The 15,907-nt window shown below is 44.6% G+C and overlaps 3 protein-coding genes across 3 annotated transcripts; 2 read left to right on the top strand and 1 right to left on the bottom strand.

The window, feature by feature from the left end:
- Positions 1-3,431: 3,431 nt before the first annotated feature.
- Positions 3,432-5,418, bottom strand: LOC119629007 (SCAN domain-containing protein 3-like). The gene is given in 4 exon segments (XM_038013312.2): positions 3,432-4,242; positions 4,244-4,451; positions 4,917-5,045; positions 5,357-5,418. Coding segments are annotated over 4 exon segments (1,089 nt in total). The 3' UTR covers positions 3,432-3,552.
- Positions 5,419-5,458: 40 nt separating this feature from the next.
- LOC101739057 (juvenile hormone esterase) lies at positions 5,459-7,987 on the top strand. The gene is made up of 3 exons (XM_038013531.2): positions 5,459-5,662; positions 6,007-7,250; positions 7,690-7,987. The coding sequence occupies exons 1-3, from the start codon at positions 5,486-5,488 to the stop codon at positions 7,868-7,870; spliced, it is 1,602 nt and encodes a 533-aa protein (XP_037869459.1). The 5' UTR covers positions 5,459-5,485; the 3' UTR covers positions 7,871-7,987.
- Positions 7,988-10,864: 2,877 nt separating this feature from the next.
- LOC101739204 (uncharacterized) lies at positions 10,865-11,710 on the top strand. The gene has a single exon (XM_004921625.2). It carries the CDS (start codon positions 10,865-10,867, stop codon positions 11,708-11,710), a length of 846 nt encoding a protein of 281 aa, XP_004921682.2.
- Positions 11,711-15,907: the final 4,197 nt, after the last annotated feature.

Genomic DNA, 15,907 nt, shown 5'->3' with positions numbered 1-15,907 from the left:
CAGCTGTCAGTCGTGCTTCTGATGTCTCAAGTTTGGGCGATCACGCCACGGCCCTCTGTGCTCGTGACCGGAAAACCGCCATCGAACCGCTTAGTTTAGAACTACCGAGGTTGCCCCCAAATTGAAACGCCGCGTTGCTCGACAACACCGCCTTCACGCTCCCGGCCCTGAAGCTTCAGCACACTCTGTGCTAAGTCTGCCTTTGTGCCGGCAGCATGCCCAGCGTTACGGCTTGGGCTAAGCCGTTGCCATACACGAATAACGCTGCGACACCCCTGTAACTCGCCCCTCCTCCGCGATTCGTCCTTCCCCCGCCACTTGTCGTCCGATTGCGTCCGACAATCTCGCACTAGCGATCGACATTTTCCAGTCGATCAACTTTGAGCGAGTTAGCGCTTCGAGCGATTCCAACCGCACCGCCTCCCCTGCACAACGCTGACGTATACGCGTCATCAAATACGCACGTCCTCCACTCTCTACGCCGGTAATCAATGGCGTACATAGATAGAATAAAACTCCTATCCGTAACGATAGGATTTTTTAACGCTTACGGTCTCGCAAATCAACGTGATCAGGATTGTGATTTTTAGTGTGACCATCGTATTGAGATTTTCTTAGTACAGGTGACCCTCCTTAAACCCACGCGTCGCGACCCTAAAATTGCAAACCATACATGGTTAAGAATGACAGACTTACCGCTCGCGGTGATGGTACCCTCTGCGCTCGCTCACATCGAAGCATCAGTGTGCCGAATCTCACTGACGGGATACTCGCCGATCGTCATTGCGTCCGCTCATAAGATCGTTCGATAAGATCGTTCGATAAGATCGTTATAAACAGTGACATCGAGGCGCTCGGCATGGATGCTCTGTCATTCTGGCGGGTGACCTGAATTGTAAGCACATCAGGTGGAACTCGCATACCACAATCCCGAACGGTAGACGTCTCGATCTCAACTTTGATATCGTCGTTCCGCTTACCTCGATTCACTGCCCGGGTACTATTTTTCTAATGAAATACGTACTTAACAAATATTCACGATTGACTTTCACTGTGAAGGAATAACATCGTGTAATAAAAATCAAAGCCGCAAAAATTAAAATTTTGTAAGTGGTAGGACCTCTTGCGAGTCCGCACGGGGAGGCACCACCACCCTGCCTATTTCTGCCGTAAAGTAGTAATGCGTTTCGGTTTGAAGGGTGGGGCAGCCGTTGTAGATGTCTCTGGGCTCCAGTAACCACTTAAAACCAGGTGGGCTGTGGTGAGATCGTCCATCCATCTAGGCAATATAAAAAAAACGATGAAGTAGTTTCAGAGTTAGACTCAGACCACCGTCCCGTCGTTATGAAACTTGGTCGCGCTCCTGATTGACGTTCTCGTAACGGGAACGCGTCACGAGAACTGTGGTGGATTGGCACACGCGAGGCATTAGCCTGGCAGAATGTGATCCACCATCGCTCCCGCTTAGCCCAGAATCTACCCCGTCCCCTCAGGATAGCGTTGAAGCCATAGACATCGATGGAAGTCAAAGACCTGATCAAAAACCTACGTCCTCGTAAGGCTCCCGGTTCTGATAGTATATGTATCTAATCGTGCTATCAAATTTCTACCCGCCTAACTCATCCTGATGATGGCATTTATTTTCAATGCCTATGACAAATTGCATCTTTCCTGCGGTGTGGAAAGAAGCGGACGTTATCGGTATATATAAACCCCATAAACCGAAAATTCTTCCGACTAGTCAACCCCTTCATGTCTCTAGGAAAACTGTACGAGCGTCTACTCTACAATCGCCTCAGAGACTTCGTCTCCTCCAAGAGCATTCTTATTGATGAACGATTTGGATTCCGCACGAGTCACTCATGCGTACAACAGGTGCACCGCTTTACGGAGCACCTTCTCGTTGAGCTTAACTGACGTAAACCGATTAATACGGGAGCCCTCTTCTTCAACGTCGCAAAAGCGTTCGAAAAATTTGGCAAAACGGTTTGTTATTCAAACTATTTAACGTGGGCGCGCCGGACAGTCTCACCGTGATCAACATATGAGACTTCTTGTCGAATAGTTTTTTCAGATACCGAGTCGAGGGTACCCCCGCTCCTCCCCGCGACTTCTCACGGGCGGGGACCAGCAAGGCTTCGTCCTCTCTCCGTTCCTATTTAGTTTATTTATCAACGTCATTCCTCAGTGGCCGCAGATCCAGTTAACCTTATTCGCCGACGACACGACCGTTTATTATTCGAGTAGAAACAAGTCCCTAATTGCTAGTAAACTTCAAAGCGCAGCTGTAGCACTCGGACAGTGGTTCCGGAAATGGCGCATCGATATTAACTCGGCGAAAACCACAGCGGTGCTCTTTCAAAGGGGGAATTCAACCCCTATTTCCTCCCGCATTAGGGGTAGAAATATCACACCCCAGATCGCCTTCTTCGGCCAACCCATCCTTTAGGCCAGGAAGGTCAAGTACCTGGGAGTCATCCTGGATACATCTACGACATTCCACCCACAGATGGTCTCTGCGTGATCGCATCGCGTTTATTCTCTGCAGACTTTATTATTCCATGATTTGCTAGCGGAGTAAAATGTGCCGCCGCTGACTACTCCCCAACTCCTGCTCATGCAGGAGACAGTTACCGTCGACGCCCCGGATACGTTCTTACGAATCAATCAAATCCATTATCCTCAGCACTAGACGCCTTCAGCTCTAACACTAAGAGGTCGAACTCGGCAAAGAGTTCGACGTGCAACCTAACGCATAGATCAGCCCGCTGAGTTTCTCGCCAGATCTTCTCAGCGGGTTGGCGACCCGATCGATAGTAGATTCATTCGCGAAGCAGCTGCTCTTGAGTTGTTTTTCTCTCTTGGAGGCGCGCGGGCAGCTGTTATCAAATCCCTCCCCTCCGTTCCGTGACAGAGATGAAAATCGTGGATCCATTCCAAGCCATGTTCGTATCTTATCTTTATACAGTAGTTCAATTTAATTTTAGTGTACATAATATAATAGTTTAGAAATGTTACCTTTAAGACCTAATAATAATTGTTTTAAGAAATAGGTTGTTTACTTCATAATAAAGTAAAAGCAAATGCTTATTACACATTTATTTGAACCAATATTGATACAATGTTACATTCTACATCTAGATCAGGGGCTCCCAAACTTAATTTGTCTACTGCCCACTTTGAGAGTAAATTATTTTTTAGCGCCCCCATTTTTTCACTTACTTAAAAACCACTATAACTTTAAATTAAATGAATTATTGCCAGCAATATTAGTGGAGATTAAACATTCATTCTCAACGAGACTTTTACTATAACCCGCAAGTGTTTACTTGATACCTGAGCGCAGTAGGCGGCAGTACACAACGGCGAGGTCTCAAGTGAACTCTCACGGGCTACACCTGCTAATGAAAATGATTATTGAAACGCAACTCTATAGTATTCAGAGTATCTTTTATTCAAAATAAAACATACATAATCGATTCTAATATAAAAACTAATGTGTAGGATGAATCTGATGCTGTTTAATAAGTTTGTTGATATCAAGGTTCCAATTTACTCAAGAACAGCCACAAGTCGCCACGTTGCATGCAAACGATTTCCCTTTTTAGTAAGCAGCGTTGCCACAGCACTAAATCCGCCTTCACACAAATATGACGATGGGAATGCTGTCAAGAATCGTTGAACGATTGACAGGAATCCAGGGTACGATTGCGGGATCGGATTTTGTAGCCAACATTCTTGATAGCCATTTTTGAACTTTATTTTTATTTCCTCGTTCGTTGTCAATTCTGTTAGTTCTTCTTCCAGCTGAGGTGATATTGCTGTGTTGACATTTGAAAGTATTAATAGTAAGTAAGTAATGTAAGCTATGTCATGTTTTGATGTAATGAGCTTGTTGCGCAATTCTGTATCTTTAGTTTCCAAGAACTCTATCACAGAGTCAGACAGGTTGTAAAATCGAGTCAGGCAATTAGTTGCCTCTTGATAGCCAAATCTTCGTCATTAGTAACACAAAACTGATGATAATAATCTATCATTCAAAGAGCTGTTACGGATTTTATTGACTGCTTTGATGACATATTGCACTGATTGAAATAGTCGTTCACTTAAATTTCTGGCAACCAAATGTTGTCTATGAATAACGTGATGTACAGGAAGGCCATCAGGAATTTTATTCTTAGCAACTGATATAATCTTTTTCGACGGAATCTCTTTCTCATCACAATACTTTTCCAATGTATTTGAATATGGTTTCGCCTTTTGTATCGGTCTCTAAATTTCCAGCAAACAATTGTTCTTCACATATTTTCTCATCTTTTATAAACCTCACGTAAGACAGCTACAATGCTTCATTAGTTGGTAAAGTGGACTCAACCAACTGAATTGAGAATTGACTAGTCCTCAGATGATTGCACAATGATTCTTCAATGTTTTCAGCAATTTCATCAATTCTTATTGTCAATTCAATTAAAATTTTTAATTTACTTATTAAATAAAACAGGATAGATATATGAATTACGGGGAGAGGAATATCGAACCGAGTTAGTTTGAGCAATATCTTAACTAATATTAGTTGATGTTCACAAGTTGTAGTCGAGAGTTGAAAGCTCAGTCGGTGTCCAAGAGTCCCCTCCTAGATGAAATTACAAATCGCCTCCGAAGCCTCTACACAAGGCCCCCATTTTTTTCTGGGTCTCTTATCGCCCCTTTTAGGCCTGCAGCGCCCACAAGGGGGCGTTATCGCCCACTTTGGGAAAGGCTGGTCTACAGCAATGGTCTTTAGCATAGATGTCAGACATGAGCGTAATCCCTAATACCCCGGCTGACGAATAAAAACCACGTAAAATATATCACGTTGCATTAGTATTAAACTTACATTGTTCAGAGTAGCCAGTGCATCCATGCATGCCTCATACTCTTCGTCTTCTGATGAGAGGTTCTTCAGCACCGCATCCATCAACAACGGGAGTCTCGTCACTCGCTGCATCGGTAGCATCAGGAACGAGTGGAGGGATAGACTCTGGCAAGCCGGGTGACTCTCTAGCCTGTGACCGAGTGATAAATATAGCTTTCTCTCGATCTGCGCACATGTGAGTACTGGGGTGGTAATGTATGGCGCGGCGGGTTTGCATTCACAGAGACGATAAGTATAGATCGATTAACGATGATCACATTTGAAAAGCTCACATATCTGACCATGATATGTATTGTTTTCATGATTCATGATGTTTTTGGATAGAATTTATTAATTTAAATTACATTTCAATTAATGACTTTCGAATTTTTATCAATAACAGATCTAATTATGCAGAAAGAATACAGAATATTAGAGATCCTATCGATAAGAGACGATTACGGCTGAGTGACAATGCATATCAGACTAATTTGATTTAACAGAGATTGTCGCTCCGTTATCATTTTGAGCTACAGGTCCTAACTATATAAATATCTGACAGCGTCCAAACAGCACATTCCCAGTGCAAGTATGCTGCGATTGGTTGCTCTGTTAGGCTTGTTGTCGGCGGTGGCTGCCCGATTGAGGATAGACCCGCTGGTTGATACTCAGCGGGGACTCATCAGGGGACTGAGGTCTGAAAATGGAAAGTTCGCGAAGTTTTTGGGCATACCGTACGCACTAGTTGATGAGAACAATCCTTTCGGGGTGAGTACGAATGAATCTATTTGAAAGTATCGGGTTTTAGATACTTATATTTACCATAATACGAATCAGTGAAAGAATATTTATAAGTAAGTAATGGATGCGATAGATGTTATCCGGTAGAAATTTCAATGAATATGTTTTAGGTTAGTTTTGTAATTTTTTTCGGCGTTGATACATACAATTTAATTTTTTTAAACGAAATCAATTCTTCGCGGATATCTCTTGCGGTTCTAAAGTGTTAAGTTTATTAACCAGAATTCTCAACCTATTAATTAAAATAAACAATAGCAGTATATTAATTATTGTAGTATTCTATCGAAATCAAAGGACATTTTACTTTACAGCCATCAGTACCACACCCTGGATTCGAAGAGACATTCGAAGCGTACGATGATTCCGTAGTTTGTCCTCAAGTTACTAAGGGCGTCGGAGTTGGTAGTCTCCAGTGTTTAAACCTGAACGTTTATGTCCCAAACACGGCTACATCGCGCAACAAGCGCCCCGTGATGATTTGGATTCACGGAGGAAGCTTCGCCACCGGCAGTGGGACAGGCAGGGACTTCTCCTACGACGACCTGGTCCGACATGACGTCATCGTTGTATCGGTCAACTACCGACTCGGACCCTACGGGTTCTTATGCTTGGACAGTCCTGATATTCCCGGCAACCAGGGTTTGAAGGATCAAGCTCTTGCTCTCAGATGGATTAAGGAAAATATCGAAGCGTTCGGCGGAGATGTTTCTAAAATAACCTTATTCGGAGAGAGTGCTGGCGGCGTCGCTGTCGATCTACACTTACTGACCGACAAAGATGAACTGTTCAATCAGGTGATCATTCAGAGTGGATCTGCTTTCTTTGCTGGGGGTATTAGAAAACCTAACAACCGTGTTCCAATAGAAATAGCGAGCCAACTGGGATTCGAAACTGATAACTTCGCAGAGGCGATAAAGTTTCTGGTCGATCAAGACCCCCACCTGGTGGTCGCAGCTAGCACTTCTCAAAGATCTACCTTAGGAGGCAACACCCTCAGACCTTGCCTAGAGAACAAATACGACGGAGTTGACAGTTTTCTTTCCGACTTTCCTGAAAATTTAAGGGCTAGAAACATTCCTGCTATTTATGGAGTAAACAATAAAGAATTTCTTACATTACATGCTTTTGTGACCCCAGAAGATTACGAGGTGACAGGAATTCGAGCTTTTCTGGAACGGGCTTTCAACTTGACCGATAGCGAGATGGAAGACCACGTGAGACATTTCTACATCGGAGACGAGACGCTGACCGAGAAGTTTTTCGATGAGTTTATAGATTTTGCATCGGACTATTACTACAACTACGGCGTCCAGCGGTCTATTAAGAAGTCATTGGCTGACGGTAACAAGGAGGTATATTACTACGTGTTCTCGTACGACGGAGGCAGGAATGCCATGAAGCAGTACCTCGGCATAACGGCGGAGGGCGCTGCGCACGCGGACGAGCTCGGCTACCTGCTGGCCGTGGATGCGGTCCCGGGACAACACATCGCCGAGGAGGACCAACTGATCATCGACAGGATCACTACTCTTTGGGCTAATTTTGCTAAATACGGGTATGTTCAGCTTATACGTAAATATATACCAATAAACAATTTGAATAATGGAACTCCAAATGCAACAACCGAGTTCCTTACATTTTCTTTTGTTTTATTACTTATATGGTGAGACTAGCTCATGACTCACCTTATGTTAAGTGGTTACCGGAACCCATAAACATCTAAAACGTAAATTTCACCACCCACCTACAACGGCTGCCCCACACTTCAAACCGAAACGCATTACTGCTTCACGGTAGAACTGGGCAGGGTGCTGATACCTAACCGCGCAGACATTACACGATGTTATTCCTTCACCGTGGAAGTCATTCGTGAGCATATGTTTAGTACGTATTGCATTAGAAAAATTGCAACGGGCTTCCTTTAGGCCACAACGACTTCAACGTTACAGAGATCAATGTGTATAGATGTCGTTTGATGCCTTTCCATGTTCCAGCAACCCCACCCCTGAGCCGACGGACCTGCTGCCGGTCGTGTGGACGACAGTAGAAGGTAACAAGCGGCCGTATCTGGACATCGACACCGACCTGCAGCTCAGAAGCAGGCCCTTCCACCACCGGATGGCCTTCTGGGATCTCTTCTATAAGCTCTATGGAGAATTGGAGCGCAGGAACTAGCAGCCGAAATAAAAAATTAAGTAGTACGAGATACGGTTTATACGACGACAAGAATATAAACTGACCAGGATGCTTATATATATAAATATAAAGTCAACATAAATTGAACCTTATGTATTTTAGATGTGTTTCATTTATTATAGTATCTCCCTGCAGATATGGCATTTTAGAATGAATCCCACACGACCACGATGTCAATCTGAATTTAAAAAACTAGAGTAACATGCATGTGTCAACATAATGAGGGTCTTTCCGGTGTCGCCATGGAAACCCCCCACAAAAAAGGCACTCCTAGTCAGTGCCATAACTGTCAACAGTAAGGGCACTTATTCCGTAACTGTCAGTCGCGCTTCTGATGCATCAAGTTTGGGCGATCACGCAACGGCCCTCTGTGCTTGCGACCGGAAAACCGCAAACGAACCGCCTAGCTGCGTCCTGTACCAAACACAAGGTCACCCCGCGAACTACCGAGGTTGCCCCCAAATTGAAACGCCGCGCTGCTCGACAAAAGCGCCTTCACGCTCCCGGCCCTGACTCTAAAGCCTCAGCACACTCTGTGCTAAGTCTGCCTTCGTGCCGGCGGCATGCCCAGCGTTACGGCTTGGGCTAAACCGTTACTGTACACGAATAACGCTGTGACACCCCTGTAACTCGCCCCTGTCCCACGATTCGTCCCTCCCCCGCCATTTGTCCTCCGATTGCATCCGACAATCTCGCACTAGCGATCGTCTTTTTCTAGTTGATCAACTTTGAGCGAGTTAGCGCTTCGGGCGATGCCAACCGCGCCGCCTCCCCTGCACAACGCTGATGTATACGTGTTGTTAAATACGCACGTCCTCCCCTCACTCCACCGGTAATTAATGGCGTACATAGATAGAATAAAACCCATATCCGTAACGATAGGATTTTTTAACGCTTACGGTCTCGCAAATCAACGTGATCAGGTTTGTGATTTTTAGTGTGAACATCATATTGACATTTCCCTAGTACAGGTGACCCTGCCCGACAGAAGCCCGCGCGTCGCGATCCTAAAAATGCGAACTATAACATGGTTAAGAATGACAGACTTACCGCTCGTGGTACCGATGGTGGTATCCTCTGCGCTTGCTAACATCAAAGCATTAGTGTGCCAAATCTCACTGACGGGATACTCGTCGATCGTCATCGCGTCCGCTTATCTTCACCTGATAAGATCGTTGTAAGCAGTGACATTGAGGCGCTCGGCATGGAATGCTCCGTCATTCTGGCGGGCGACCTGAATTGTAAACACATCAGGTGGAACTCGCATACCACAATCCCCAACGGTAGACGTCTCGATCTCAACTTCGATATCGTCGTTCCACCTCGATTCACTGCCTGCTAAATATCGCCATCGTCCGGATATACTCGAAATATCATTATTAAAAAACTTGACTCTGTGCATACATTATGAAGTCATCGTGGCCTAAAGGATAAGACGTTCGGTGCATTCGTATCTAGCGATGCAACGATGTTCAAATCCCGCAGGCGGGTACTATTTTTCTAATGAAATACGTACTTAACAAATGTTCACGATTGACTTCCACTGTGAAGGAATAACATCGTGTAATAAAAATCAAACCCGCAAAAATTTTAATTTTGTATGTAGTAAGGACCTCTTAGCCTTAGCTTAGCCCGGAATCTACCCCGTCCCCCCAGGATAGCGTTGAAGCCATAGACATCGTAACGTCACACATCATCTAGATATTAGATAGGTCACCGAAGCAAGATGTAGCGTAGGACTTTCTTCACCGATTCAAATTGCCCGTCGATGACAGGGAACTCCTTAGAGCCAAGAGCACCTCGATCCAGGCTTACGATAGGTATCCTACCGAGAAAAATTATATTCGAATGCATGCCCTACAACGCGACGTAAAATCTAGCGTCGCCAAAATCCAAAATGCCAGGCGGCTTAGTTTCATAGAAGGCCTCGCGTCCTCCCAATGATCTTACTACCATTTAGCTAGGAGTCTCAAATCGAATATGGTAGTATCTAAGCTTCCCCTTATAGGCCCTTCAGGTCGACTCGCGGCATACGATTACGACTAAAAAGAGAATTGCTGGCCGATTCACTGCAAGCCCAGTGCATCCCCAGCCCTCAATCCGCGGACTCTGTTCATCTAAAATTAGTAGTAGTAGTGAGGTCGAACGCAGAGCGTCTTTGCCAACTTCGGACGCGTTACCACCCGTTACCCCGATGGAAGTCGAAGACCTGATCAAAAACCTACGTCCTCGTAAGGCTCCTCGTTCTGATAGTATATGTATCTAATCGTGCTATTAAATTTCTACCCGCCCAACTCATCCTGATGATGGCATTTATTTTCAATGCCTATGACGAATTGCATCTTTCCTGCGGTGTGGAAAGAAGTGGACGTTATCGGTATATATAAACCCCATAAACCGAAAAATCTTCCGACTAGTCAACCCGATACCTCCTCATGAAAGTAGAGGAGAAGGTAACGCATAAAGAGAAAGAAACAGAGACTAGGGAAAAGGATAAAGGTCAGAATGCGACCTTAAATGAGTTAAAGAAAAAGCTGGAAGAAAATTGCAGTCTCCTAAGAGAAACCTCCGAAAAGATGGAAGTGCTGAAACACATATTCCAGAATCAGACAGCGACTTATGCGGATATGGTGGTATCACAGCCGGGGAGACAATCTCCAAAAAGCGCCACATTACACTCAATAATGGTCTCATCTAAAGATAAAAATGAAACAGGTGATGGTATTCTCACGGAACTCCGAAAAACAGCTAGTAAAGTCGAAGTCTTGGGGCTCACCATCGACAATAAACTCACATTCAACACACACGTCAGGAATGTATGTAGAAACGCTATAGGAATGTTTAAGATCATCGCATGTACAGCCAGAGTTGGTTGGGGTTGAGTCCTGAAGTTATCAGAGTAATATATGTGGCGGTAGTGGAGCCTACGGTGCTGTACGCGGCTGCAGCATGGCACGAATCCGTGTATAAGCTATGGGCACAAAACAACTTAATGTCATCCAAAGGGGCATCGCTCAAAAACTTTGTAAGGCATATCGCACGGTCTCCCTGAACTCGGCACTGTTAATGGCTGGGATATTCCCTTTGGATCTCCGAGTTCGAGAGGCAGCCTCTCTATATGAGGCCAAGAAGGGAGTATGCCAGTCATGGCTTGGGGACAGGGAGATCGAGCGAATGTCATCAGCAATGAACGCCCCTCATCCCGCAGAGCAACTGAGTCTGGAGTTTGGCAATCTGGTAGACGAGGAACAATATAACACCCTCAACCACCTTGATGTGAGAATCTTCACGGATGGGAGCAAGATTGAGGGCCGAGTTGGGGCCGCTTTATCCATTTGGGATGGTGAGGCCGAAATATGGTCCCACAAGCTTGCTCTCGCACCCTATTGCACCGTTTATCAGGCCGAACTTTTGGCTCTAAATTATGCAGTCAAAGAAGCCCAGCTCCGAAACGGGTCTACTTTTGGAGTCTTTAGCGACAGCAAAGCGGCATTCCTCACAGTCACTAATCACGGTTCCCTCCATCCACTAGCCGTAGACACCAGAAACATGCTGAAACAATGCACATTGCAAAATAAGACCGTTGCCCTATATTGGATAAAATCACACGCGGGGTTGGAGGGAAACGAGCGAGCAGATCAACTTGCTAAGGAAGCCGCTCTGCTGTCGAAAATGACAGACAGGCAGAACATTACGACCTGTGTCCCGTTTCATACGTCAAGCGAATTATCCGGGGTGGTTCGCTTGACGAATGGAACATGCGATACCGGGATAGTGACAGAGCACCAGTTACCAAGCTATTTTTTCCGGATGCAGTAGCAGCGTACAGCACTGTAAGAAAAATGAGGATAACTGGGCACATTACCCAGTTCACTACGGGGCACGGAGGGTTCTCCGAATACTTGGCTAGGTTCAAGCGTAAGGGGGACCCTTCGTGTGCCTGTGAACCTGGCATGCCGGAAACGGTCGAACACCTGCTGACTTGTTGTCCCATTTTTGGAAAGCAGAGGTTCGAGCTCGAAAATAAAATAAATATAAGTGTAAATAAGGAAAATTTGTGTAGATTAATTGCTGAAAAGTATGTGAAGGAACTGTTTATAGATTATGCTGTACAAATAGTAAAAGTAGTGAATAAGAAAAACAAAGATTAAAAACTATGCTATCACAATATCGTGAGCATATTGTAGAATAGCATTAATTAAATAAGTTAAAATAAATAGTTGTTAAGAATAGCGTAAGATATAGTCAGTAAGAAAAATCTAACTCTACTAATTAATTAGATTAAGAAACTGAAATAAAAAGTAAACAACCCTTCCGATACACTCCTAGACCCCACGTTAATTATAGAATTAAAGAATGTGTGAGAAGAATGAAAGTACGAGAGGGATAAATGAGAGAACTGGAATGGTAATAGAGGACGGAATGCTTGAGAGAGACCGTAGAATAAGTAACAAAACATGAAAGACTCTATGTTCTGGCCTTTAAAGCTTTGCACCCTAGCAGAGGAAAAGAGAAGAAAAAAAAACCTCATGTCTCTAGAAAAACTGTACATGCGTCTACTTTACAATCGCCTCAGAGACTTCGTCTCCTCCAAGAGCATTCTTATGGATGAACGATTTGGATTCCGCACGAATCACTCATGCCTACAACAGGTGCACCGCTTCACGGAGCACCTTCTCGTTGAGCTTGACTGACGTAAACCGATTAATACGGGAGCCCTCTTCTTCAACGTCGCAAAAGCGTTCGAAAAATTTGGCAAAACGGTTTGTTATTCAAACTATTTAACGTCGGCGCGCCGGACAGTCTCACCGTGATCAACAATATGGGACTTCTTGTCGATCAGTTTTTTCAGATACTCCCGCTCCTCCCCGCGACTTGTCACGGGCGGAGACCAGCAAGGCTTCGTCCTCTCTCCGTTCGTATTTAGTTTATTTATCAACGTCATTCCTCGGTCGCCGCAGATCCAGTTAACCTTATTCTCCTAATTGCGAGTAAACTTCAAAGCGCAGCTGTAGCACTCGGACAGTGGTTCCGGAAATGGCGCATCGATATTAACTCGGCGAAAACCACAGCGGTGCTCTTTCAAAGGGGGAATTCAACCCCTATTTCCTCCCGCATTAGGGGTAGAAATATCACACCCCAGATCGCCTTCTTCGGCCAACCCATCCTTTAGGCCAGGAAGGTCAAGTACCTGGGAGTCATCCTGGATACATCTACGACATTCCACCCACAGATGGTCTCTGCGTGATCGCGTCGCATTTATTCTCTGCAGACTTTATTATTCCATGATTTGCTAGCGGAGTAAAATGTTGCCGCCGCTGACTACTCCCCAACTCCTGCTCATGCAGGAGCCAGTTACCGTTGACGCCTCGGATACGTTCTTACGAATCAATGAAATCCATTAACCTCAGCACTAGACGCCTTCAGCTCTAACACTAAGAGGTCGAACTCGGCAAAGAGTTCGACGTGCAACCTAACGCATAGATCAGCCCGCTGAGTTTCTCGCCAGATCTTCTCAGCGGGTTGGCGACCCGATCGATAGTAGATTCATTCGCGAAGCAGCTGCTCTTGAGTTGTTAGGTCTCTTTTCGAGGTGCGCGGGCAGCTGTTATCAAATCCCTCCCCTCCGTTCCGTGACAGAGATGAAAATCATGGATCCATTCCAAGTATGTTCGTATCTTATGTTTATACAGTAGTTTTGTTCGAAACCAATCCGTTAGTTTTTGAATTTTTACCACGGCAACACGGGTCGCGATTTGACGGTGCCGTCGCGATTTGACATCTGTCACTTTGTCTTGCTTCTCGAACGGGACGGTACCTGTATATTGACGGTCTACGCTAAAGTTGTGTATCATCGCTAATCCTTATCCATTCCTGCCCCATACCCTTCTCCCTAAGTGATACGGCGTGAGAAGACGAAGGCATCGGTTCCGGTGAGTGATTGCATGATATTTTGTTAAAATAGTACATACGGCGCCGCGAATCGCGGCACATGTTCGACGCGCACCTCGTGCTGGTTTCCGTAGCCCTAGGCTGCCACGAGGTCGCTGGGTTCGAATCGAACAATTTCTGGTAGCAGAGCGTGGTTAGATTTGTGAAATCTATATAAATTACCACGAAGTAAAAATTTTTACGTCTAACCTCACTTAATTTTGTTACTAGTCAGCAGAAGTAGTGTAGGCATAGGGTTCGGTTCTGTTTAAACTATCATTCTGCTGACCTAGGTCAGGTCGTTTAGTGTGTTTCTATCCACCTGGTTAAGAAAATTAGTGAGTAGTAATAGTTAGTAATAGTAAGACTGATTTATTAGCTTCCACTGCGCATAGCTGACTAGTTGTACGTGAGTTGGACAGCTTTGCTGGCTGAGTTTATGACCTAGCACACAGCTGCTACAGTGGTCAGCTATTTTCATACTATTACTACAGATTTATGTTAATTCTGCTCATCATAGCAGTAGATTACCACATCTATTTAAGCATAGTTGTGTGTAACAATCTGAATGTTATTACAGTTTGGGTTTATAATTTATTATTAATTTGTGTATGATTGTAGCTCACTTCCTACTTATATTTTAGTATAATTGAGCTGCAACACATTTGTAATTGAATATAACTGGAGTACTTGTTGAACTTGTAGTAGTAGATTGCTGGTTGCCCGTTTGGAGACTAGCTTAGTTATAGTCCAGAGGCCAATGGTGTATCAGTGTCATTTCAAAACTTATACCAGCAATTTGCTATTATATATATTTTTTGTTATTTGTTTTAATTTGTTCTAAATTTAAATTACTTGTTTGAATTTGTGGTAGTGGATTGCTGACTGTGGGCCCTGCTTGGTGACTGGCTTTGGTATAGTCCTGAGGCCATCAGTGTTTGAAAATTAATTCACAAATTTTTATCAGCAATTTGCTATCATATAATTAATTTTTAATTTTAATTTTGTTATTTGACTTACCCGTTGAACGGTGTGAATACTTTGTGATAGTAAATTGTTGATTGGGTCCTGCTTGGTGACTAGCTTCTAGTTATAGTCTAGAGGCCAGGTGCGCTTGAGTTTAGTTGCAACTCAAAACCTGGTATCAGCAATTTTCTATCTTATAACTTTTAATTTTAAGTTTGTTCTTATTTGTTGGGGTGTCCTTGGTACAGTGGTGAGGTCTAGGTTACCTAAATACTTAGGAGTAGGAATATTTTGGTGGGCTCACTCGTACACTCCTTTAAATAATTCCTTTGATTTTTTTTCAATTTTTATTTTGAACTTTTTTTTATTTTTTTGAAATTTTTTTTGATTTTTTTTTGAATTTTTTTTTTGATTTTTTTTTGTTCTGATTGTAAACTGCAAGTAACATGTCGGTGTCCTACATTCGCGGGAAGGTGACTAGTGAGCTCCGATGGTTCGCATCAGCTCATGCTTTGGTTGACAGAACGGATAGGGATGCGGCATTGCTCGATAGGGCGTCTCAGGTGCACGAACGGTTGGAGGTAGTGTACGATCGGTTGTCTGACCTCGTTGCTTTGGGGTCCGAAGTGGAGAAGGAGGTGATCCATGCCATCGGTCTTGACGTGGACCAGTGTCAGGAGTACGCTGATGCCATTCTGCAACGGGTGGCCGATATTAAGAAGCAGTCGCCTTCCGGTGGTAATGGAGGTTCGGGAACTTCGCTAGGCGTCATATCACGCCTCCCTTCCATCGACCTGCCGATCTTCCACGGTGATCTGAACGAGTGGGTCGGCTTTATAAATTTGTTTGACAGCCTGGTCCATGGTCGGTCGGACTTGACTGCCTCGTATAAGATGGCTCAGCTTCGGGGTGCTCTGCGAGGTGAACCTGGTGAATTGGTGGCACACTTGCCTATCACCAACGACAATTATGCGGTCGCACGCCAGATCCTGTTCGACCGATATCAAAATCAACGACGGTTGGTGGACGTTCAGCTGGCCAGGCTGTTTGCGATACCCAAACTTTCTCGGGCTTCCGATATCAGAGCCGAGGTACTGAATCCAGTTACGGTGGCCACTA

This window comes from Bombyx mori, chromosome 10 (genome assembly GCF_030269925.1).
Source record: "Bombyx mori chromosome 10, ASM3026992v2".
NCBI lineage: Eukaryota > Metazoa > Arthropoda > Insecta > Lepidoptera > Bombycidae > Bombyx > Bombyx mori.
This window is presented reverse-complemented; position numbering and strand designations above follow the sequence as displayed.